A 26464-nucleotide genomic window follows, 5' to 3' on the forward strand; every position below is an offset into this window, starting at 1 on the left:
TATCTTGCGTCCCTGACATTCTGAGCTTCCCAGGCACTAGGAAGAGACGATTGTGTCTCGCTGGAACAATTCGTCTCAATTAAAGGTAACTCTGATTAATTCATTCATGTTCTGTTATTTAAGTATTTGCAGCTTAAGTAATCAGGTGAATAAGAGATTGTGACTTTCAGAGGCTTCTATGTTGTCTATATACAATGCGTATCATCATCTGGCATACCTTGAACGAAACTAATAAATGTCTCAATGCGTTGCAGTTGGACGCTACTTTCCTCGCACCTCTCAAAGGACGCTAGAAAGTTAAGAACTGTTCCCTGCTTTCATGATAGATATATTGATTGATTTAATGATATTTAAGCACTAGCTATTAATGTGCATAATCTTTGGGGAGAAAGGCCTTATTAGCAGGACTATAGCGATCTCTTTTAATCATTGCTTCATATGATTATGCTACTGGAGTTTTTCTTGTCTACACCTTTTAGCTAACAATCAGGCTTTTATCATTAACCATTTGATGAAATGATGGACATGTGCCAAAAGTCATGTAAGTTTGACTGAGTCTCCTCAAAAGTGGAGGTAAACAAATTTTAGAACTGCAAATTTTTTTTTCAGTCACAAAAATAGCATAATAAAAAGACAAATTACGGTAGCATTAGCATAATGATAAACCTGTCTCTCCATTTTCTGTTACTATCACTACTAAAGAAGCTCCTTTCTCCTTCTAGCAGAGTTTTATACTAAACTACCACCATCTACTACGTGCAAACGACTTGTTAGGGTAATATTTATGTCAAAAAGAGTTAGAAATGAACTATTGTCTCGGAAGATTAGTGTTCAGCCCTCAAAATATGCCCATCAAGACATGAAGTTTCAAACAACAACACTTATGTTACCATATTCATTCCTATCTTGTACTGTATCCACATCAATCTCCATGCTTCCCATCTTCTAACCTACCGGAGGTCTGTGAATGAATAGTGGTAGTAGAACCAGAAACATCTCATTTATTGATTAGCTCGACTACTGAATACTTACTGCTGATATTTCACTATATTTCAACTCCTCTAGAAGCTAGAAAAAGTAGTTCTATTTCTTGAAAAAGAAAAAAGACTAGCTGATTCTCTTAGAAGTTCCAAATCGAAGTGGTGAAAGTAAGCTCTTCATTTATGTCATACGCTTGAAATTGGGTTGCCTCTGATCCTTGATTATCTGCAACTGCATGCATCTCCATTAATTCCTCCCAATTGACACTCTTGTCAGAACATTCACCAAAATTATCAGTGAAATCATTTGATAAAACTTCAGACTTTGTGGAACTTCCCGACTGTTTTTCATCCTTCAGCACTCCCATCTGTTGAAGAAACTCATGGAGGTCAATCTGGGGTTTGTCCTGAATATCACTAAACACACTTTCTGACGATGTTTTAGCTTCTTTTTCGTTTGAAGGATTGTCTGCATTATGCTTGCTTCCTATAATCTGAACTTCAGCCTTTGGATCACAGGATGAACTAGAGGGAGTGTGACTTGGAACTCCATTCTGCTTGAGTTGTTGTAGCTTTTGGTGGATTACATGAACACTAGGTTGAGCATTAACGTTGAGCAATCCACGAGAAGGGAACATTGAAATGAAATTCTTGGAAGGAAACCATTTAAACTTTTGAGATTTAATGGCGGAGCTGGAGGTGGGTTGAAGGTGGGGAAGATTAAGGTAAGCATCTGGACCATAGAGTCTCCTCGCCGCTTCATCATAAGCCATGGCAGCTTCTTCAGCTGTGGCAAAAGAACCAAGCCAGAGCCTAGTTCTCTTCTTCGGCTCTCTGATCTCAGCAACCCATTTTCCCCACGTTCTCTGACGAACACCTCGATACTCGCACATAGCATTCTGAGGGCCACCTTTCCCCCTGCTTGGTCCTTTCTTCCATGGCTTTAAGGGAGACTTTCTGCAAGAATCCATGGCTGATTTTGACTAGAGCTCGATAAGGATAGGTTATAAGGTATCTGTTAGAACTGACTGAGGAGAGCGAGAAAGGCGCGGGATTTGTAGGGAGCGGGAGAGGAGTTCATTATAAATGTTGTCACGTTTAGAGAAGTAACAAAGCTCATGTGACCGTTAGTGAGGCTTGAGTCAGAATTTTCAAATCTTGAATTATTAATGAATAATGGGGTTCATTTTGGTCTGAAACTTCATGCTTGCAGCACGTGTTTGATGATATGTATAGTCTGATCATTTCCTTAAGTTACAAGTCAACAGTATCGTCGTTAGACAGCACACATTCTCAGTTGAGAAGTGAAACTCCCCCAAGTATGCTTTTTCTCAACGATATGCCTAAAGCTTGAACCTAACGAATTATGACTTCGTTAAAAAGAATGATCAAAACTATGAAATTAATGGGAACAATATAGAAAGAAAATATTAAACAAGAGAGGCAAAATTGATCAAGACTTTATACTTGGGTCCACATTATATTTATCAACAATGGGATGAAATAGTTGCACAAGTAAGGGAGTGAGTGCATTGAATGAAGTGTGGGAATATGAACCTCGGATTCTACATATAAACGACAGGAGTTGAAGTAGAAGTGCAGAAAAAGAAGAATGATGATAAAGGAGAAAGGGCACCTCAACATTTGGTGATTTCACGGGCTATATTTCACATGTTTTCTTCGTCATTCTGAGCCTCTTTCACGGGCCCATCTTCACCTATATCCCATGCTTATGCTTCCCCTCTCTGCCATTTCGATATTTTTGAATTACTATTTTATATCGTGAAGCCTGCATATGCCATGTTTCATGCTGACGATTGCGGTGATTCGGGTGAGTTTAAAATTTTGGGAGAGAATGACAACTAAGAATCTCACAACAAAATTAATACTAAATTAGGATTTCTTCACAATATAAGTTCTCAAATTCAGCGCTCATTTTCTTATATTTTAACACAAAAAATCTTAATGTGATATTAAATTGCTTATATTTTAGACTCGATTTTTTTCCCTTTTCTTCACTGGAAAACATATAAATAAATTTATCCCCTTTGGGTCCTGATTCTATAACTTTTTTTTTTTTGGACTGACTGACTCTATAACTCTATTGCTTTATTTTTCCTTAAAAATCTTACCGACAAAATGGGGGACTGTCAATATTAGTTAACTTAATGGTTGTAACATTTTTTCTCCATTTTAAAAACTTCATTACATATACATATACACACACTTTTCACTTAAAAAATTGTGTTAGATAAATATGGTGAAATATCGCATGGGTACATTTGCACTTTTTTTTTTATGAGCTAACATTTTAATAATACTCCCCAGCCCCTGCTAGAAGCTATTAACTTATTTGTCAAGCGAAGCTCCTTACGTTAAACTTCTAGCATTCCTTTGAATATGTTTTTGATTAAAAAGGAAAAGAATATTCAAAGGCAATATGTGACATTGTCACGTGACGTAACGTGGTTGGACTAAAGCGTAACAACGTGTAACGTCGTCGTGCTGGACGGTTGGCATCAATGTTCTAATCAGTTGGTTGGGCGTATGGTGTGGGCAGCATGCCACGATTGCAATTTGTACTCCAAGACTTCTTCATGTACCTAACAATCTCCCACCCTTTCTTTTGCAAATACCCGCGCACATCATTCTTCATTTATAAGATTATGTATCTATCTGAGCATGCAGATAACTTTAAAAATGTGATAATATGTAAAATTACTTTTTCTTTTTCACATTCATTTTAAAAATCTAGATCGTCATTCTTCCTATGCAAATAATAAATAAGGAATCAGTCATATGCATTGTATTTCTGACTAAAATTACCACATATTTTTATGAGTGCATAAAAATAAAGTAAAATATGCACAACTGAATAGATTTGCTGATGATTTTTCAATGAATTTGTCGGACCTAATAATTCCAAGCACTGTTTTAATTTTTTTTTTAAGGATAAGGTTTGGTTTAGAGTTCGAGTTCTTCCGTTAAAATAAAAGAAGACAAAAGAAATCACTAGAAAAAGATTAAAAAAAGAAATACTGTGTCGGCGTGTCTGTTTTTTCACTAATTTGTCCAAATAATGCCAACGATTACCAATGCCAATATGACAAAAATACAAAGTTCCTATTCCTCCCTGTCCTCTCATAACGAAAAGGGACAAATATATGAAGTCCCACTAATCAAAACCGGACGAAGCCTTGAGGATGGCAAAATGTTAAAAAAAGTGACCGTTTGGGGCTTCTTCTGCCAACCCCGCATCAATTAGGAATTGGCCATCCAGATCGAATCAGTCCTGAACCTTTATTCGATTTTTTTAATACCGGCACAAGAATACATGGAATTGAGCAGCATTACAAAAAAACATCGACGAGATCTCTCTCTGAAAAGTGAAAACCACTGAGATTTTCCAACAATGATCGTTACAGAAACGAGAGTCAACTCTGGATATGGGCAAGCAAGAACGCGATTTAAACCCCGAAGTTGATATCCCGACAAATTGATAGAAAATAGCAGTCCCGAATAGTTAAAGGATCAACTCTTACAATTAATTAATTACACGCGAAGATTATTCATCATAAATGCAAATCTGAGAACACAAAAATGTCCAGGTCTCTTGAAGACCCAATCATAAGATCAGTGATCAGGCCGAAAAGCCAGACGAATTTACAGCAAGAGGAAGAAGAAAGGTCCGGAAAAATCTACCTGGTTGTGCGGACGAGGGAATTGAAGATGCGCGAGAGAGCGAATCTCACGCGAGGATAAGCTCTAATGGTGTAGGTGGTGGTCTCTCGCAAGAAGTCCTCGATGGTCCGAACGAAGAGATTGAAGTTTCGGATCGGAGGGACGTAGATGGTGAGAGGCACGGCGGAAAAGGCAACAGCGAACAGAAGTTGCAGCATTTCTGAACAGCGATGCGATCAACACGGAGATGAGGAGAGAAACGTCGCGAAAAGTTAGCGCAAAATGTGTGGACTACTTGGGCGGCGGCCGATTCCCAAATCGGAATCTCCGAACAAGTCTATTTATTTTCCCATGAGAAGAACAAGAGCCTGAAAGAGAGAATGGCAATATTTGGCCGAAGAATCTGAGTAGGGTTGACTTGAATGGTAGATTAGGGAGATTGTTAGATATCTATATAACATAAGGAGGTGTTTGGCAACAAGTAAAAATATTCTTAAAAGATATTTCTTTTCCGTAAAATGAAACAAAATTTTTTTTATATTTAGAAAGTGTTTGAATGAAAATAAAATCATAGTTTTAAAAGTATTTTTATGATAATAAAAGTGTCTTTTTCACATATTTATTTTGTATATTATAAAAATATTTTTAAAATTATAGTATGATTTCTATCCAAACAATCCTTAAATACAAAATTCAGAATAAATAATTATATTATGTAAGCGACAAATAATTTTTAATACTATTTCTGAACATGAAGGGAGTTCTGGTAAAACCTGCCAGGGAAAAAAGTGCATTAGATGATTTAGATTTTTTTTTTGGTTTTAAAAAATAAGATGTAAAATAAAGTTTTTGACAAGAGGGTGAATGATGCTGGGTACAAGTACAAGGATGAGATTGTGCCAAGTAGAGATAATGGGGTCCTGCGAGTAATGAATAGGAGGCAGGCGGGTGGGTGTGAAGAGAAGAGCTGAAAAAAGATTTGTTGGATTTGGTGCAATGCAATAATTAAATTAAAATTCAATTTTTTTTTTGGACCAGAAAATTAAAATTCAATTGAGAAACGTAGAATGCAAAGTGAAAAAGAATAGTTGTGGGGAAGGCTCATCAATTAAATGAGCTTTTAAGTCCCAGGGATACGCATGAAAATGAAACAGCAAGGTTTAGTGGGTTTTTCCCCCATTATTTCGCCCTGGTGCAAACTTCTGGGAGTTGGGAGACGCTTTGATCCAATACCAAGGCCTGATCACCAGGCTTATGCATTCTTTACATATAAATTATTTTTTGCATAAATTCCTAATAATATAATTCGAGGTAAGGAATTCAATTGAGCAGATGACTTTATTTAAAATTAATTTAAGAAATATAATAGTTGTGAAAAGCAAAATGAAATTTCACTCTCAGTCAAAATCAGTTTCTCATGACTTCAAATAAATCAAGTGAATTTGTGATGTATGATGTAAGCATCTGAGATGAAATGAGTTCTGCCTAAAAATTACAATTTTTTTTTAAAAAATTACTGCTAAGGTCAACCATAATCAATTTGGCATAAACTAGTATATTTTACTAACTTGCTTTTTTAATTAGAAAAACATGCACAATTTATCAGAAATTATAAACAGATTGAACACAGACCTTTCTACTTATAGAAGACTTTTCACAAACGAGATTGGCCATTAGGCTTTCACTCGTGTTTTCATGTTCCGGGCAAAAACCATGATTCGTTTTTTCCCGCCAACCAAAAGCCAAAATTCTAAAATCTAGTTAATACCCTTGTATGCTCTACCAGTTCATCAAAATACTGATGTAGCGATAACTCTTTAAACATAAGATTTATTAATTATTTTAAAAAAAATTGTGCAAGATCAACCTGATCATATCATATATGTGCATATATACATACAAGTTTTTTTTTAATTAATTGTGTAAAACCAACGTGGTAATATCATATGCATGTATATATAAGTTTCAGTTATACATATAAGTTTTTTTTTTAATTAATTGTTAATCACGTTGACATTCGTCCTAAATATAAGTTGTTTTACTTATGAGGGTTAGTTTAATTTTAAATATAAGATTACCTTTTCTCCTTTTTCACATTAATTTGTCCTCATTTAGGAAATTTTTATTTCTGCACATTAAGTTCTAATCATTAAATGGTCAAGGTATTTTTGAAAAAAAAATTAACCTCAATTTTCTACCTATTAATTACAAATAACCACAAGTTCCCTAAATTTACAACGCAAAACCTTAACACCCTGAATCCTAAATTCTGAAATTGTCTACCAAGCCTAGCTCTTTAAAAGATTTTTCATTAGCATGTACACTGGTGAATTACGTCAATTGAACAAGTGCTCAAATTGACCCGGCAGTGCAGGATATCAGATAACTATAATACATTAAACAAAAAAAAGAAAAGAAAAGAAAAGAGAAGAGAAGAAATAATCATATAGGATAAGGAAAAGACAAGCAGTACCGCCGTTCTTCTGTAAATCTAGGTAGAAGATATGCACGATAACAACTTTCTGCATAGCTGTCGTATCTCAGGTGAAGGATCTGATAACGATATCGTTGAGAGCACAGACCTTGCTTCCAATAGTCCCCCTGATATGCTTTCCAAAATTACATCTTCACTGGCCATGAGAGCTGCCATTAGCTTCGCACCTACCATTCTTTCCTGTTGAAATTTCATAATGCATTAGAAAGCATGTTTGTAAACATAACGACAACTTGAAAAATCAGGACTATCATAATATTATCGACTGTCTGATTACAGATTAGTTTGCATGGTATAGGTAATTGAAGAAATATATACACAAGGGGAAAAGGTGTGGAACAAATGGACAAATGAAGATCATAATATTTTACTAGTGTGAATAACAATAGAATCAATAATAAATGTTCAGAAACATATTATTTGCGCTACAAACTCTCTTGCCACAACTCATAGACACCAAGCACAACCAATGTACCTGATACATGAAGCACGATAATAGCAACGGGTGAATAAACCACATTATCAAGAGACTAGAGTAATAATACCTTCTCCGATTCATTTCTCAGAAATCTCAGTGAGACTTTGAAAAGCTGAGATGCATAAGGAAGAACTGCCGGTCCTAGATGATAGACTGCAGAAAATAAGACCTGGATGCACGCTGCTCTAACCTCTGACTTCATTTTAGACTGTTCAAAACATACCAATTTCGTGAAACAAGCAGATATGAAGGAAAAATTTCAATGAGTACTCCATGCTACTCGCATATATCATCATATAATAATAGTAAATATGTGAAAATACCTCGACAGAATGAAGGAGAGGCGGAAGAACAAGTGCTGCAAATTGATTAGTGCAAGATTTTGGGACCTTCTGACAAGCACTAATAAGAACATTAGCCATGCACAAACGAAAAGGGAGAGGAACAGCAGCTGCAGATGCATAGTTGTCATTATCCAACTCAGAAGCTGGATTAAGATCCTTCTTGTCATGTATGAGATGACCGATCACATAAGTGCCAACAGAAAACCTTAATGCAGAACCTACATATTTGAGTAGAAGTCACATTTTTTGGCAAAAGTTCTTTGCATAAACTAAAATAAAATTCATATCAATACATCGTTCCTTCTCAAAAGCCATAGTCTTACCAGAGACATGGTTTCTAATTGATTCCTCAGCTTGTAGATCAGCACATAACATTAGTGCTAGACAATCAATGCATCCATGTTGTGCTTTTGAAACTGTGGGAAAATCATGACCGTAAAAAATAGTTTGAAATGAAGGGAAACATGCAAGAACAACTTAGAAACTACATGGTTGCTGACCTGAATCAGCATCAAGACTTGGCCACAACAACACTGTTTCAATCATCTTTTTAATAATGAACATAGTAGGATGAGAAAAAGACTCCCAACCTCTGACCTATAAACCCAAAGAAACCAAGTGATTTGGAATCGATTTTACCATAAACTGAATCAGACTTGACCAAAGCAGAACATGATAATGCACCATTTGCGATAGCAGTTAGTTACCATAAGCGATGTACAGATTGAAAGTAAACAAGCCTTTATCTTCAGTATATTTTTAGCATCGACAGCCTGCTCTAACTTGGAGCAGAGAACTGGGAATAATACCTGTGAACAAAATGACTCGTACATGTTAGTATTTTCCCAGAATTGTACAGAATTAAGATAAGCAACACAGCTGCTAAAGTAAACATGGTAAACCCAAAATCTCAGTTAGAAATATACCCATACCCTCCCAACACCCCTGCATCAACACTGACTCACAACCAAAGGTCAAAGATTGAAAACATAGAAGGTACATATTTCAGGAAACCCAAGATGTACCCATACGGCCATACCCGGTAGGGCAATACCAAAGATTTACTCAATGCTTCATATAGTCAAAACCTATCAGAAATCAGATTCAACTAAAACCGTTTTTATTATGATAATTATAAATCTAATAACAATTGCAAACAAAATATTTAATAAATGGCAGCTTTCTTTTCTTTTTCCCCCACGGGCAGGGGAGAGGAAATTTCTCAGGTATAAATTACTAATGCCTTCCCAAAATTTGAATCTTATAATCTATTTTATGAAAAAAGTCATTTCTGATTACTTGGGGGTGAATGCGTCCACAAAGCTCAGCAGCAAGCTTCCGAACATCTTCAAACTCAAAGTCACAAAATGCCCTAAAACAATTAGATAAAAGATCAAAATAAAAGGGAGAATATCAAGTTTTTACATAATTACTGGAGTAAGATGAACGCTAGGTTCAAGAACGAACCTGCTGAGAAGCAGAGCAGCAATACACTCATAACCAACCTCAATGTCCCTGGTCCCTAAATTTACATCAAATGAGTAAAAAAAATCAAATAAATAAATCAAGTCTTCTAATAACTCCACAAGAAAAATGAATATGCGAAGAAAAAGGGGAAAACTCAACCTCCAGTCAAACAGACACACACGCCAAAAAGAAAAAGAAAGAAAAGAAAAGAATTATATCGTCTTCTACTTGAATTATTTCCTACCAAAATAATATAATAGCTGCAAGTAAATAATCTAATCAGATGCATCCGGGAACATTAAGCAAAAGGAAGAGAACTTCCAAACTAAGAAGTGAGAGGGGTAGCATTAAGCAATCAACAATTCATCCATCTATGGAGATTATAAAAAATTAGCACAGCATTCAATCACAGTTATTGGAGATCAGATTTCAAATGGGAGAACTCGTAAGATCAAAATAAAGAGGAACCACTGGGCCAGATAAGCTTTATGTTCAAATTTTGGTTAAGCAAGAAGAGAGGAACTAAAAATGGTTTCTGCGTCTTCAGTCAACTAGCACACTGCTAAAAGATTAGATAAATTGAGCTTTAGTATAATGAGAACAGAACAAGCTAATAACAATTGACGGATACATAAAAGATATGATCTAAAATTATTCAAACATATAAAAAAATTGACACAGGAGTATGATGAAAACAGATGAAGATGCTTTAAGCCCAAAAAAAAATACCAGGCACTATGTCTTGACGTAGATTCCCATACATAAGTGATGAATTGCGGTCATTAAAAGCCTTCAGTGGAAGCATCTTAATGATAAGCAATGGGCAAAGGTGCTCAAACAAAGATTGCTGCATTTCTACAAACTCATCATTGGTATAGGTTCTATTCACCCACCTTGATAACAAACTTTCATCAACTCTGCAACAAAGAGGAGACTGTTTAGGGCAAGGAATTAATACCACCATAAAAGCACAACTTTGGGTCTAACCTTATTTGACAATGACTTGCCTAACATAATGTCAAGCACATACAGACATACACTATTTTACATTTTCACTATCCAAATGCAGAATCTGTATAGCTATAAATGAGAAAACTATACTCTATGCCGTCTGAAATTGTTTTCCTTGTGCAAAAAAATTCTATATAGGATCATCATAAACCAGTGCGTAACCATTACATGATCAGAATGTTAATACTTGAGACAAACAACTCTGATTCATTTAATAACGTGAATATTATGCTCTTCAGATAGATGTATAAGATTAAAATGAAAATCCAACTAACAAGCAGGGCTTCAAAAACCAACCACATAAGAAAGTAGGTATCAAATTTAAGGTTATTCATGCAAAATGAAAGTCGAGTTCACAATACAGTTGCCCTAAAACACAGCTGTTCAGACTTTCTTGTCAGCTTTCTTCCAAAGGGGATACTGATGACAACTTTCAGTCTCATTTGCAATTGAAGTAAAATTCTGCCAATAGCCTTGACTTTGAGACACCACCCTAGGTACTGTTAATTATTCAATTGCTCCTTTTCAATAAAATCACACCAACCAGGCTTAACAAGTAAACATAGCTCTTATTAAGCATCTGATCAGGGCATCACAGCGATAACTCAAGGTCACACAGGTGGCTCTCTGGTGCTGAAGATTATGTGCTCAAGATCAATTACGGGCAAGCAAAAATATATATATTATATATAAGAGTTAAATTATTAGTCCGTATACTCACTCCTTCTGTCCTCTCACATGCAGCAAAACCTGATGCAAGACTAAATCAGTAGCATCAGACAGATTTTCACTTATATAACTCAAGAATCTGACAATAACTGCATTTGAGGGATCTGCAAACATCTTGTCTATCAATGGTCCAACCAAGAAATTCCAGTCTCGAACCTGTTGAAACACATAACATCTTAAGGTACATTTATTCGAACAATCTTATCAACTGAAAATGCAAATTACAAAGACAAGATAATATAAAACTGCTTAGGACCCAAAAAAAACTAATACTGAGCCACAGTGTGTGTGTAGGAATTATTATCACATTCCTGAGAACTTAAGTATATTAAAGTTATCAACTTCCATAATACAGTTGCACTTGCATTTGCAGATCTAGCAATTCAGAGATACATAACAAGCCAGCAAAATAATTGCAAACCAAGCCAAAATGGGAGTCAAGCTCAAATATCAACTTCTCCTAAAGTAAGTTTGTTACACTTAATAGGGCTTTATCAACACAGTGAATGACTACTCATTAAGTATTGAGTTTCTATACATTCTGCGTAGATATGAATACTTATGCATGTCTAAACAAATGGAACACACTGACTCAAAAGTAAAGTACAAGATGATAAATCAATATTGGTCACCTATTTGTTGATCATGCTCTTACAATGCACATTGTAAAAAATGGTTTGACATAGCCATTATAGAGCCATATATGTAATTTCATTATCAATCTTACACTTTTAGACCACTCTGGAGTGAGCCTGAGTACTCGGTCAGTGTCCAACTTTGGTCCTGCTAGCAATAAAAAAGCATGAGAATTAAATGGTTGCTGTGTTCCTGGCGACAAAACAGAAAATAACAGAAGACTAAAGCGCGTAACTTAGATCAATTGCTCAATTTTATAGCCATAAAGTTCAAGGCAAAAGAAATGGTGAGGTCTGCAGCTATAACATGACACACAGATACATCTCAATGCTATTATAATGAAACAAGACAAGCCGGTTCAATCAAAAAACTGCTCAGAACCAGTCAAAGACAGGTATGCAGATTAAAAACTGTAAATACCACACCTCCTTTTTTTGGCCCCCGGTGGGGGGGGGGGGGAGTATGGGCCTGTGCAAAAAGCTCATCACTTGAGGCCATCAATTAGCATGGTTCTTACCCCCCTGCCTTCCTTGCTCTTTTGTACCCCCCCCCCTTCCAACTTCACTCTTATATCTAGAAGGGACACTTTTTCCCTTTCGATTCCCTACTTCTATCTTACATATCAACACCATTTTCTTCTCATTCTTCTTTCTCGTCATCATCCTCTACTTTCTTGCCACAAAAGAAGACAACAAAGGCCAGATAGGGCGCACCAACTTATCAATATATTGTAAGAGACTAGGAGCCTTTCTCTGTAATTATTTTAATCCGTGTGTTTATTAGTTAACCCTATGGTTAAGATAGAATCTTAGGAGATCACTGCCTTTAGGTTTGGGATGTTTTTTAAATGCATTTATTGGCCTACTTAGGATGGCTCTCTCTACTTGTACATAAATAGTGTGTGATCTATATATAATAAAGAAATGTGATTTTAAAAAATATACGGGGAATATAAGCCACAAAAGTGATAAAATAACCCAAAAAAAAAACCTCTAACAATAGATTTGCTTTGAATTTCCCATATGTAATATAATAATCAAAATATTATAAATTAAAACATTAATTTAATTATGACCCTATTTGACCATGATTCGACCATAGACCAAACAATTAAATTTGAACCAATGCCTCAACTAGCTCAAAAACGAGTCTAGTTTTAAGAACACTCATATACATACATGATAAACAGAGACACATACATGCACTGATTTACATATATAAGCAAGGATTAACAGACATCAACATACAACGTAATAGTATCATCATTTCCACCAATCTGAATATGGAATTACAATAATTATGTACAATATCAGGTCAATGTCATCATCTTTTATTCAGCCATTTCAGCAACTACGATAATTTGAACAAACATCTATGCAGACATAAGCAAAACAAGCTCAGTAATGGGCTGTCAAAATGTGAGGCCGAGAAAATGAAAGAAAGAATGCACCTTTACTTTCTTCTGCCTCTGGAAGATCTACGCTTTGGCTGATGCTGCTGTAAGGATGAGGAGGTAAAACTTAAAACTAGAAAAACAATAACATATAAATGCTACAAAATTTTTGGCTTTGTAAGTTGACCACTGCAATTTTAACGGAAAAGTTGAAGAAAACAGGAAGGGGGAGGAGAAGAATACCTAAGGCAGTCTAGCATTAAAAATAGGGCATCGTTTCTCTGGTTGTGAAATTTCAGGACCCTAATAAGGGCATCAGTAGCAGATGATTGTACCCTCTCAACTGGAGAGTAAACAAGCCTGACCAATGTCGGCAAGTGCAATGAAGGGTCTGCAGAAGTATTTCAGCAACTCATAGGCGCCACTAATCATAATAATAGAATTGTTGAAAAAGAAAACAGTGATCCAGAATCAGACCTATATGGGTCAAAATCACATGCAGCACATCATAAATATTGAGACATGCTGAATCATTTAGTTGTGTAACACATTATCAGAACCCATAATGCAGGAAAGGATCAAATCAACATGATTATATTAATGCTTAAATATATACCTGCAAGAATGATTCATGTCGCATGTGAAAATTAAGCACAGAGGAGCATTGGAGTAAAATCAAACATTAGAGAACTATTAAGCATTAGGGAAGAGGGAAGATAACAAGGTAATAGGAAAAAGAAAAAGTAGCCCAATACTAAGAACCAATTCAACATGAAATCCTGAGCTATTTGGTGCAGAAGATTACAAGTATGACCCTGATAGATAACATTTCGCAACCCAAACAACCCAGAAGGACAGATAATTACTGTTTCCACTGCTCAAGTCCCTTTCTCCCCCTCCCCCCTCCGCACGCACACATGCATATGCATAATCAAGTGCATAGGCACACCATTCAGTTTTAGGACTAACCTAAAGCTGGAAGTAATTTGCAAGCCTGCTCCCGAATCAGAATGTCTTCATCTCCAAGCCCCTCCAGCAAGTTGTTGGCTACATCTTGCCTGAAATAATCACATGAACAGATTAAAATACAAACTCCTCAAAATTCTAATAGCTGCCAGTGCAATCATACCAAGCAGAAAGTAGACAAGACTTCCGTGAATCTGTTGATATATCAATCACTTCTGATATAACATCAATGGCATTTCTTCTCTGTGAAATATTTCCAGATGAAAGACGCTTTAAAACTTCTTTAAGGCATTTATCATCTTTGCTCCTGGTGGATCATAAAGTAAATCAATGAGTAAAGAAATTACTAAATTTAAAATAAAGATCGTTGATTTAGAGAGTTATCCTTCCTAGCATCATATGAAAAAGAATAGAGTGAATACTTTGAGCAGTATTCTGCTATCAATTTAACTACAGCTCTTGCTGTACCTTCCTGCTCATCTAGAAGATGGAGCAAGAAAGGCATTACAGCGTCCACTTGACTACTCTTAATATGTGTGCCTCCAGTTGAGTGATTTGGCTTCAAGATGATAGCCTTGAAGATTGAAACCACCCCATCGATAATGTCTTCATTAGTAGAAGTCAGCTACAGGAAAAGAGAGAGAAGTAACAACCAATATGGTATCAGATTTAGTTTCAAGAGCATGATTATACAGAAAAGCAAGATAAAAAGCAAACATTCAATCTATATCAATATGTCATAAAACAGTATACATTCATATCAAATGGCAGCATCCATATCATCAGTCACAAGTACTAGACCAGGATTCCTTTTTCAAATGGCAGCATAGCAACCTTTTGAACCAGAATATCATTCAAATAAGTTGATAGCAGGATCGTCATGCCAGATATACCTTTGCCAGCTGCGTACAATTAACATATTTGAATGCCAGTTTATCTTGGGACTTGTGCAACTAAACCACATTAGCATACTAAAACTACATCATAGGATGACAGGAGAACTAGCAATATTAGTTATTGTGGAAGATTTTGGATTCCATCAGTGTCAACAGCCTATAACACTGCTAAAGTGAGCATTCATCTTTCTTCCAGATACCAAGGACTCTATAACTGCATCCAGGTTATAACAATGACAACATCATGCAAATAAAAGAATAATTCTCCAAAGGTATAGCGTCCTAGTTACTACGTTGAGATTCTTGTAATAATTCCAGACTAGGCGCAAATTTTGATTACTGGGCAAGTACATGGAAAAACAGTTGCCAGATCATATAGCTGTACAGAGGCCTTCGAGGAGACCTCTGATTTAGGTACCTGTGGTACAAGAACCCGTGATATATCCATCCCACGTTCTAACACTATGCTTTCAAATTTCTTGCTATCTAGACGTCCCAATAGTAGGCATAAACAATTCAAGAAAAACCTTCTGGTCTCCACTTCACTATCTTTCTTGTCAGCGAGCCCACTAGAATGGTTGTCCATGTAATACTGCATGATTTTAGGATATCAGCAACAAAACAACTCCAACAAATGCCATGCATGAAATAACAAATTACCATTTCAGATATTGTATTCATAATCAATCAAAATATTTATAATCAACTCAAAACAATAAATCTACTTGTACCCAATATCAGGCACCATATGCCACAAATATGAAATAAAAAATCCTACTCACTTGGGATATGACAAGTAGTGGGTATGTATTCTCTTTTGCTAACAAAGATGAAATCACCACGAAAAATAATCTCTTGGAAGAATCAAACAGAAATAGCAAGATATTTGAATATGAGGTAAACTGGAAAGTTATCGCTTCAAATTATTTCAAAACATATATAGCGAACATCTACAGAATAACCTGAATCCCAGACAGATACTGGTCTAGAAGCTCCTTGTAATGCTGCGGAAATTTCTGGTCTTCCAAGTATAATAGCCTGCTATAGTGCTTCCAGCAAGAAGAGAGTAGCAAATCTCCAGTCTTGAGAACATTAGAATCTGTCTTCATTTAGTCCAAGAAAATCAAAGTTCATAAAATATCCAGTGAAGAACTAGACATAAAATTAAACAAGAATCACGCATAGGGCGCAGAACCTGCCTTATATTGTAAGGAGCAGTAGTGATTTTTTATATCTTCAAACCATTTAAGAACTTGCTCCAACCCTTTGGCATGTAAAAATCGACTTTTTTGGCTCCACTACAGTGAATATTTTAAGAGGAGGAGAAAATAAGGCTCCATAGAAGATCATAGGACACAGCTTCAACCATGCACATGTTCGGTTTCAACGAAGTTAGACAAATAAATAGTGAATAAATTGATAACACACACTACCTCTTGCATTTAAAATGCAAATTCACAAGTCCAAGACCCGTCTTAAAATTTTTCAGAAACACAAAAACACAAATCCATCACATTATCTGTGTAAATAGGATATCAGTATCGGTAGCTCACTAATCAAGAATGAGCAAATTACAATAATTGGTTAAACTACACTTATTCAGGAAGATCAATATGACATTAAATTAAATGAGATTACAAGATATGAAAGTAATTTAACTCCTAAATCTTCACTGTATACAAAATACGACTGAAATTGCTACCTCCGCTCATTTTCTAATGTTATGTTTAGTAAAACAATTTGCTTTCTTTCCACTGGTCACTCTCACAATCATCTTCCTCTTTAAATATCATACCTAAAAATTATGAATATTATAAACTCCAAGAGAGAGATTCACCCAAGAGTAACTCAGCTATAGCCATGCAAATGGCATGCATAAAACGTTGATATTAGATGAGAATAAAAAGGTCACGTACAGCAAGCAGCCTCTGCACCAAACAAATCATCCCATCCAAATGATGCAACAAAAAATAATCCCTTCCTGTATCAGACATTGTCAAAGATTTAGAAGCTAATTTCACTTTCTTGTCACCAGTGGATGGAACCAAAGTAATCGGCTGACATGCTGCTCCTGCATCTGATTTCAACTTGTTACGTTGAGACTCAGCCATTTTGGTTAATGCTTCTGTAAGGGCCAGAAAGCAATCAGCAGCAGACACTCCAAGACGAGATGGCAACTCAAACCCATCCTGCAAAGTACTGCAGAAACCAGAGATCAAATGATGAAAAAATAAAAGGAATCACAGAATCAAGAATGAAAAGGGAACATACAGGTGCTTGGCCAGAAAAGGGGGCAAGAGGCAGAAAAGCTTGAAATTATTTAAGAGAGATAGTGGGCTTTAGTGAAAATAGAGGATAGCATATGACAACAGCAAATCCATGGAGAGGATCAGCTGAGCAAAATTAAGAACAGAATAATATTGTATCACTTGTTTGTTGATCCTTTCTAATTTCTAACCGATATAATTTTCTCTTAGCAGGATGCTTATATGGACAAAACTTGAGTTTTGTCCCCCATGTTCAAGTTTCATAGCCACATAGAACTTAGCAGGGACTAAATGCACTGATATCAAGCAACATATTTAACGGAAATGTGGTGACGAGGGGAAAGAGTGAAATGTATTAATATGGTCCTAAGTAGATGCTTAGATTTAGAGTGCAAGACATGTAGATGAGTTAAATAATAATAGAAATCTAACATAATGAGATATGGTGCAAAAACCTGTTATGATTATAGAAATGCAATAGTACCACATATGCACAAAATCAACCACTAAATAACATTTCCGTGATTCCTTCAATTTACATTAATTCTTTGAGAAGCCATTGAATACCTTAGAGACTCCTTTGGCCAGAACCTAGGACAAGACTTATTAGACGTGAAATTACCTTCCTTGAGAAACAATGACGGCCAGATGTGGCAGGCAGGTGGAGATTATCTTTATTAACCCATTGTACCTATCCCTTATCCCTGCCATCCAGAAATCCATTAATATCCAACATGGAGAAGCAAATATTAATCATGAACCCAGAAAGTAATAATAATAAAGAAAGAAGCCTCCTCTTAACATCTCAAAATGATTTTCTGCTCCGTAAGTTATTATCAAAACGGAATTAAAAACTTACCACTAAAAGGAGATTGACTAATAGTATTATCGTAGTCCACAAGAGACCGCACAAGTACACACCATCCAAACAGTAAATAACGATCATTCTTCCTTGTAATGATGTTAGCAAGGCCTTTCGTCAAAGGTTCAAAAAGCAACTCATCTTGATAGAGCCAGTTTATCAGTATCACGGCTTGGCCACCACGCTTAGAGTCTTTGGAGTTCAATGACTACCATCCATATACAGAATATAAAACATAATTATGAGTGCGATTCGGATTAATGACATAATACTATAACAGAGCTTCTAGAAACTCTGAAGTTGAAAAACTTGAAAAGAATAGCGACTTCAATCTAAAAAACGTATCAGAAATTGAGTACATTTTCGATCATGGGAACGAGAACTTGGTCGAATGAATCCTCCTTCTCAGCAGCATCCGTTACATACTTGTGCAAGAACCATAGCGACTCCTCCAATGAACCTGGAAGAATGAAAATCAGTGAGGGAGAAGCAATAAAGTAACAAGCTCTCAGTGCTTGAAAAAGTACCGATTGAGGGTCTTTGGGTCAGTGAGGAAAGGCGGAAAATAGCGTCCTGGAGCTTTTTGGGTCGAGCACAGAGCAGAGTACTCACGGCACGCGCGAGCGTCACGGACACAACAGATTCCGATTCCGGCTCCGACTGCCATAGTAAATCCTCCGTACATCCTTCCATCGTGAATGACAGTTTCACTCCTAGGGCTTTGGCGGGTCTGCCTCCAACGGCACTGCCCGCGAATTGGGCTTTTATTTCCTTACTTTAATAAAGACTTGTACTCCCTCAGTTCTTTATTATAAGAGACATTTGATACTTATAGCATATTCTTATATATAAGAGACACTTACAAGTTGTCTCTACTTTTTTGTGTTGATTTACTATTTTACCAATATTTATTATCTTCAACTCACACTCTTCCTCCCTCCCACTTCTCTGTCTTTTAATAATTTAATTGTTCTCTCTCATGTTCTCTCTCTTTATTAATGAGGGCAGTTTTGGAAAAAAATTATACTTTTTACACATTAATTGTTCTTAACTAATTTTAACTGTTTTTTTTATCAACGTATTTCGGTTATTTGTTTCTTATAATAAGGAACGGAGGGAGTACTATTTAGGCAGAACGAAATTAAAATGGAGATAAATTTGAGAAACTAAATGTTGTTTTTAATTTTTAATATAAAAATTACTTAACTAATTTGAATAAATTAAGAAAATTTGTTAAGTTAATTATTTATAATAAATAGTACTCCTCCGGTCCTTAATATAAGACCCATTTTACTAATTTGATTAGATTAAGGAAGTTAGGTAAGTTAGTTAATTATAAGAAATGTGACACGTTTTTCCTAAAATATTATAATCATCTTTCTTAATACCCACTCTTCCTCTTTTACTTGATTATGGTTGAGGGAGTATCCATAAGGGTAATTTAGAGAAAATTGATAAATATGATAAATGGATCTTATATTTAGGACCAAAATCAACTCAATAATTGGGTCCTATATTAAGTATCGGATGAGTATTTTTTTTAGAATACTCTTATTAATCATTTGTATTAGTTAAAACTATCATATCATGTGTATTACTTAGAACTATCATTTAATGGAACATTTAATCTATGCAACTATTACAATAATGATTTTAGAAAAATAGATAAATATGAGAGAAAAATTGGATTGGAATTTTAAAATTAAATTGAAGTCAAACTAGCTTTTATATTAAGGACCATAGGTGATACTATATTAGCCCTGTTAATTTCATGTTTTTAGACATTTAATATAAAATTATCTTAATACTGTTCTTATCATTAATATAAGATATAATTAGAGAGTTGATAACACTCCTATATATAAGACTTATTTCATAAGTTTATCAATTTTTCTCAAATTAATCCCATTAATATTCTCCTAACAATAATTAAGCATAAGAGTACGGAAAAGAATTAAGGAAGATGTTTAGAGTATTTAAAGAAAATATTATATTAACTAATTTAACTAATATAATTAATCTATTCAAATTAGTTAATTAAGTCTTATATTAAAAGCTAAAAAATATAATATTTAGTTATTTAAAATTATTTGAATTAAATCATGAGAGAAGAAGTTGTTAGAAGTTTACTCATTAAAACTAAGCTATGAGAACAATATTTTTAATTTTTAATATGAATATACTACTATAGAAGTTTACTCATTAAAAACGTATTTAAAACTTTTAATCAAGTACTTTTAATAATCTCAAGAATTGAATTAATCAATAATAAACCATATTTCTGAGAATGAGGCTTCGAAAAGTTCCCGAGCATATCATAAGAAGGAACCGTCGATCTTATAATAAGGCCGAAAAAACGACCTAGATGCATCCAAATCCAGACTCTTCCTTCGTCTCAAACTGTTTAAAACATGCCGATTTTGTGAGATAAGCGGATGACAGTTTCAATGACTGCTCCGTGCTACTCATGCCTATCATATAATGATGAAACTAGTAAAGAGGTGTTTGGATAAAAACTAATAGGATGTTTGGATGGAATTAGAATTATGATTTTAGAAGTATTTTTTTTCGTATACGAAATAAATATATGGAAGAATTTGCTGTATTTTGCAGAAAAGTTTTCTGAGAAGCACTCTCAAATGTTTCCAAATACCCCCTTAAATCATACTACCTCCGGTTCTTAATATAAGACTCTATTTGACTTTTATTTTGGTCCTAAATATAAGACCTCAATTTACTTTGTCTCTCGTATTTATACATTTTTTTTCCAAAGTAGCCCTTCAACAATGATAGTTCTAGTCAATATACTTGATTAGCAAGGTTATTTTAGGAAAGACAACACCTATTTAGGACAAATAACTAACTCAACTTGCTTTCTTAATCTCTTCAAATTAGTCAACTGGCTCTTATAATTAGAACAGGAGGTAGTAATTTTAAAAATAATGTTACGATATACAAACTAAACATGTGGAAGGGTGTAATTCAATTTTTTTTATAAAAAAATGCTTTTAGAAAGCATTCTTAACAATAGCCAGATACCCTCTATACGTAGAACTAGCTCAACAAAACGAGGAGGGAATGGAGGAACATGCGCTGCAAATTGATTGGTGCAAAATTCTAAGATCCCCGCGCAATCACCCGTGAGAATCTACATATACGAGTAGAGGGCCCATCCTGATTCCATTGCTGGACAAAGTTCTCTGTAGATACTAGAATAGAATCGATTTCTCAGCCTGCAGTTTGGCTGTGACATTAGCGCTAGACAATCAATGCATCCATGTTGTGCTTTTGAAGCTTAAAGGAAAGTCATGACCATAGAAAAAATAGTTCAGAACGACGTCAACACCATTTCAATCGTCCTTCTAATATAAAGCACACTACGACTGGGATGAGAAAAAGACTCGCAGCCTCTAACCTATAAACCCAAAGAAACTAGGTAATTACCAAGAATATGGACAAATAGTTCATCATCTACTCAGATGTTCACTTCCTTACGTCACGAGAACCATCATCATCAACTCATCAACGGATCATTCTCATGAATAAGGTGGGTTTTCCCTTCAGGCCAGTCCACTATTGCCTTACATTATGTACGCAGTTCTTAGCAATTCACCTCCACCTCCTCACCGCAATCAAATCACACAAAAAGAATGACATTTGACCAATGAGGAGAGACCTAGATCACCACAACAAACAAGGGGGTACATGGCTTGAGGTTTATATAAGTTGATAGCATTGATTCAAAGGACACTCAATGTTGACAACGTAAAGAAGGAAGGACAAGGTATAGGAGCCCACCAAATTTTAATATAGTATTTAGACAATTTCTCTTTAGATTAAATCTTTTAATCCATGTCAAAAGTTAAAAGCTAGAGACTAACTGTGATAATAAAACAAAGTAAAAAAAATGTTATCAACAAAAAAGAAAAAAAGGCATAGGTATTAAGTTATAAACTGAGACACGGTATGAGCATCTACAAAATTAATTTTCTCTTAATCCCAAACACATTTTGCAGTATAAATAAAATTCAAACCTGTGTAAGCTCTGACACCAAATTTGATTAACAAATGTAATTTTTTAATCAATGATTAAATGTTTAATCTAGAGAATACAACATTAAATTGATCGGGAAACATAATTTTTCAATCACCAGCTAATTCGTGAGCTTGTTTTAATGTTTTAACCCACAAACCCGTTATCTGATATAAATGAGATTTAAACTAGTATTGGTTTTGATATCAAACTTCAAAAATAAAAATGTTCTGGCAAAAAAAAAAAGAGAATAAAAATGTTAACAATCATCTAATACCAAATTTGACCAACAAATGTAATTCTTTGATCAACAATAAAAAAATGAGAAATATAATTCTTGAATCAACAGTTAATTCATTCACGAGCTTATTTTTATTTTACCATAGAAAGTAAGATTTAGCTAACAAATATAATTTTTATATAATCTATCAATCAATGGTTAGCCCACAAAGCGATGTAAGTTGGGTTTAAATTATTATAGTTTTTAATACTACTACTGTATTAAGTATAAGATATCGTTTATAGAGTAATTTACATTATAAAAAAAGTCTTATATTTAGGACTAGAGGAGTACTAAATTTTAGTAAGAAAAATTTCAACCATCATGCTAAAATTTAAATAATTAACAGAGATTCAAAATGAGACTCACATGCACTCTATTTCCTAACTCATGAACATCTACTGATAATAAGCATAAGAACTAGTTGACCGATTTGAATAGATTAAGAAAATAAGTTAAGTTATTATTTGTTATAAAGAGACATTGCCTTTCATAGAATATCCTTGTTAATAAGTGTATTGGTTATAATTATTATTATTAAAAGGATTATCTTGAGAGAAAAATATATAAATACGAGAGACAAAATGGATTAAAGTTATGTTTAGGACCAAAATCAAATCAGTTTTTATATTAACAACTAAAAGTAGTACTCCTCTGGTCCTTAATATAAGACCCATTTAACTAATTTGATTAGATTAAGGAAGTTAGGTAAGTTAGTTAATTATAAGAAAAGTGACACATTTTTCCTGAAACACCATAATCATATTTCTTAATGCCCCATCTCCCTCTTTTACTTGATTATGGTTGATGGAGTATCTATAAGGGTAATTTAGAGAAAAATGATAAATATGATAAATGGGTCTTATATTTATGATCAAAACCAACCCAAGAATTGGATCCTATATTAAGGACCGGAGGAGTATTAGATTGGTTTTTTTTTTTTTGGCCAATGATTAGATCAGTTCAATAAATTAGCAAAGAGGCGCCAAAGATTTTATTGATTTAATTGAATTTGACTGAAAATCAACCTATATCCTACGTCCGAACCCCCATCATTCTCAGGATTCATGATTTCACCATCTCATGCTTCTCCATCAGCAAAATCTACTTGAAGAAAAAACCCTAACCTGCTTCTTCGACTCAGCTCCTCCGGCGGCTCTCCACTGGCCCAAGCTTCCTCAAAACTCTTTGAATATTTACGGCTTCGAACGGGATTGCAGGAACATTTGCGAACTCCTCCTCTCTTTAACTCGCTCAAGGACTGTTCCTAAGGGATTCCAGCTCCATGCCCATATCATCAAAGTAGGTATCCAGACCATCCCTCTTATATCCCACCATCTCATCAACCTTTATTCAAAATCACAACTACCCCTCTTTGCCCGTCAAGTTTTTGAAGAGGCGCCGCACAAGTCAAGCACCACTTGGAGCTCTGTTATTTCCTCATTTGCCCAAAATGAGCTTCCTTTACTTGCTCTTGAATTCTTTCGTCGAATGCTTCACAGTGGGGTTCGGCCTGACGACCATATATTCCCCAGTGCAACTAAGTCGTGTGCATTTTTATCAAGGTGTGATGTTGGGCAGTCTGTGCACTGCCTTGTCGTGAAGACTGGGTATGAATTTGATTTGTTCGTTGGGAGTTCAATCGTTGATATGTATGCCAAGTGTGGAGAGATAAGACTTGCTCGGCAAATGTTCGATGAAATGCCTGAAAAGAATGTGGTTTCTTGGAGCGGGATGATATATGGCTACACTCAAATGTGTGAAGATGATGAAGCTCTCAGACTGTTCAGGCAAGCATTACTGGAAGATGTGGATGTCAATGATTTTACATTGTCATGTGTGTTACGGGTTTGTGGCAGCTCAACTTTGCTTGAATTGGGGAAGCAAATTCATGGACTATGCTTTAAGACAAGTTTTAATTCATCAAGCTTCGTGGGCAGTTCTTTGATATCGCTGTACTCCAAGTGCGGTGTAGTTGAAGGAGCTTATCAAGTTTTTGATGAGATAATCATTAAAAACCTTGGTATGTGGAATGCAATGCTCATAGCGTGTGCTCAACATGCGCACACAAGCAAAACGTTTGAGCTGTTCAAACAGATGGGAAGTGTTGGGATGAAGCCCAATTTCATCACCTTCTTATGCATACTTTATGCTTGCAGCCATGGAGGATTAGTAGAGAAAGGCCAATATTACTTTCAGCTCATGAAAGACTATGGTATTAAACCAGGGGCCCAACATTATGCCTCCATGGTAGATTTGCTAGGTCGTGCTGGAAAACTGAAGGAGGCAGTTCAGATAGTTCAAGAAATGCCCATGGAACCAACAGAAAGTGTTTGGGGAGCATTATTGACAGGTTGTAGAATACACGGGAACAGTGAATTGGCATCATATGTTGCTGATAGAGTTATTGAGTTAGGTCCTGTAAGCGCAGGTCTTCATGTCCTCTTATCTAATGCTTATGCTGCTGCTGGAAGATGGGAAGAAGCAGCAAGAGCAAGGAAGATGTTGAGGGACCATGGAATAAAGAAGGAAACTGGTTTGAGCTGGGTGGAGGAGGGAAACAGAGTTCACACATTTGCTGCTGGGGATAGATCTCATGTGAGAACCATAGAAATATATAAGAAATTGGAGGAATTAGGAGAAGAGATGGAGAAAGCTGGTTATGTAGCAGACACATCTTTTGTGTTGAAAGAAGTGGATGGTGAAGAGAAGAATCAAACAATTAGGTATCACAGCGAAAGGTTAGCCATAGCATTTGGCCTTATAATTTTCCCTCCTGAACGACCCATCAGAGTAATGAAGAATTTGCGTGTTTGTGGTGATTGCCACACTGCAATCAAGTTTATAAGCAAATGCACTGGAACGGTCATCATTGTGAGGGATAACAACCGGTTCCACAGATTTGAAGATGGAAAATGCACTTGTGGAGATTATTGGTGATCGTCAAGATTAGTACTGTCAACAGCTATGCTTTGGAACGGGAACAACATAATCATGACAATCAAAATAGATTATTCATTCATCTCATCCTTTGTCACTGTTTTTTCCACACAAAAAAAATTATTGTACATATTGTACTACAATCTAAGAAGTGAGACTGAGATTCAGAACACCTTTTTTTTTTTTTTTTGCCTGAAGATTCAGAACACAATTAAATATAAACTTTAACCATCTGGCCTTCTCCTTTCTTAAAGATAAAAAAGATACTATGTGGAATCCACTGCTTTTAAGTACATGTATGGCCAAGAACCTGAGATGGTTGAGTGTGGCAAAGAACACTATGACAACTTTTAAGGATGTGGTGGATGTACCATATTTCATCCTCGCATTTGTGTTCATTCTGTATGAATCCATCTATTCAAAAGCTTGCCCATTGAGAATTCAAATCCTAACGACAGACTATTTTCAGGCCATTGTTGCTAGTGCATTTGCAAGTTACAAGAAGGTCATGGCAGCTGCATCATCTGTGTTGCAGATACTTCATCTTATTATGACCCTTGGCATATTTTCCCTGGGTATTCAAGCTTAGTTCACTGTTTCTTGTTTAACCGTGCGTCTGGGTTTAATTCTTTGGCCAGTGCTCTCCTTCCTTGTTCAATCTCCTGCCTTTTGCTTCTAAATTATTTACAGACGACATCCATGTTTTGCAACGTATAAGAGTTGGCATCCCGCTAATATTACAATGGTTATAAAATAAGAATAATATCATATGCTTGTGTATTCTTGAGCAAAATACAGCAACTGATTTTCACGTTTCTGTTCTGGCTGAGTAGTATGTTGCGGTGACTAAGCCCATTAATACTCTGGCGTTTGTTTTTGATGGCATTGACTATGGCGCTTCAGATTTTACATGCTGCGCTTGCTCCTTGGTATGTGTGGAAGATCCTTTCTTAGTGAATGACAGCGACAATCTTTAACATTTCTTCGGTTCAAAAATTAGGAGGAAA

General features: G+C 35.4%; 4 protein-coding genes and 1 long non-coding RNA gene across 7 annotated transcripts; 2 read left to right on the top strand and 3 right to left on the bottom strand.

The window, feature by feature from the left end:
* Window positions 1-5: 5 nt before the first annotated feature.
* On the top strand, window positions 6-469 carry LOC114731443 (uncharacterized). Its single transcript, XR_003738919.1, has 2 exons — window positions 6-85; window positions 255-469. It is a non-coding gene; the product is annotated as an uncharacterized LOC114731443 (long non-coding RNA).
* Window positions 470-823: 354 nt separating this feature from the next.
* Window positions 824-2169, bottom strand: LOC114731442 (dehydration-responsive element-binding protein 2F-like). The gene has a single exon (XM_028918609.1). It carries the CDS (start codon window positions 1949-1951, stop codon window positions 1121-1123), a length of 831 nt encoding a protein of 276 aa, XP_028774442.1. The 5' UTR covers window positions 1952-2169; the 3' UTR covers window positions 824-1120.
* A 2092-nt stretch (window positions 2170-4261) lies between these two features.
* LOC114731441 (uncharacterized) lies at window positions 4262-5125 on the bottom strand. Its single transcript, XM_028918608.1, has 2 exons — window positions 4683-5125; window positions 4262-4420 (listed from the first exon to the last, which is right to left on the bottom strand). The coding sequence occupies exons 1-2, from the start codon at window positions 4877-4879 to the stop codon at window positions 4294-4296; spliced, it is 324 nt and encodes a 107-aa protein (XP_028774441.1). The 5' UTR covers window positions 4880-5125; the 3' UTR covers window positions 4262-4293.
* Window positions 5126-7145: 2020 nt separating this feature from the next.
* Window positions 7146-18926, bottom strand: LOC114731438 (uncharacterized). 3 transcript variants are annotated; one of them, XM_028918605.1, is made up of 24 exons: window positions 18732-18926; window positions 18564-18664; window positions 18202-18412; window positions 17965-18046; window positions 16992-17274; window positions 16275-16373; window positions 16038-16178; window positions 15494-15667; window positions 14602-14804; window positions 14343-14486; window positions 14183-14271; window positions 13457-13604; window positions 13271-13314; window positions 11912-11967; window positions 11177-11340; window positions 10174-10361; window positions 9445-9499; window positions 9277-9349; window positions 8685-8786; window positions 8478-8574; window positions 8301-8393; window positions 7957-8195; window positions 7701-7841; window positions 7146-7335 (listed from the first exon to the last, which is right to left on the bottom strand). In XM_028918605.1, the coding sequence occupies exons 1-24, from the start codon at window positions 18895-18897 to the stop codon at window positions 7153-7155; spliced, it is 3276 nt and encodes a 1091-aa protein (XP_028774438.1). In that variant the 5' UTR covers window positions 18898-18926; the 3' UTR covers window positions 7146-7152. The 3 variants fall into 3 exon arrangements, with proteins under 3 accessions (XP_028774438.1, XP_028774436.1, XP_028774437.1); XM_028918603.1 differs by having other exon boundaries at window positions 13271-13317; XM_028918604.1 differs by having other exon boundaries at window positions 13271-13317; window positions 16038-16174; window positions 16271-16373.
* A 4676-nt stretch (window positions 18927-23602) lies between these two features.
* LOC114731439 (putative pentatricopeptide repeat-containing protein At5g52630) lies at window positions 23603-25624 on the top strand. Its single transcript, XM_028918606.1, has one exon. The coding sequence runs from the start codon at window positions 24009-24011 to the stop codon at window positions 25455-25457; it is 1449 nt and encodes a 482-aa protein (XP_028774439.1). The 5' UTR covers window positions 23603-24008; the 3' UTR covers window positions 25458-25624.
* Window positions 25625-26464: the final 840 nt, after the last annotated feature.

The sequence above is a fragment of the Neltuma alba genome, unplaced genomic scaffold (assembly GCF_004799145.2).
Source record: "Neltuma alba isolate B1F8T4 unplaced genomic scaffold, ASM479914v2 tig00012833_pilon, whole genome shotgun sequence".
NCBI lineage: Eukaryota > Viridiplantae > Streptophyta > Magnoliopsida > Fabales > Fabaceae > Neltuma > Neltuma alba.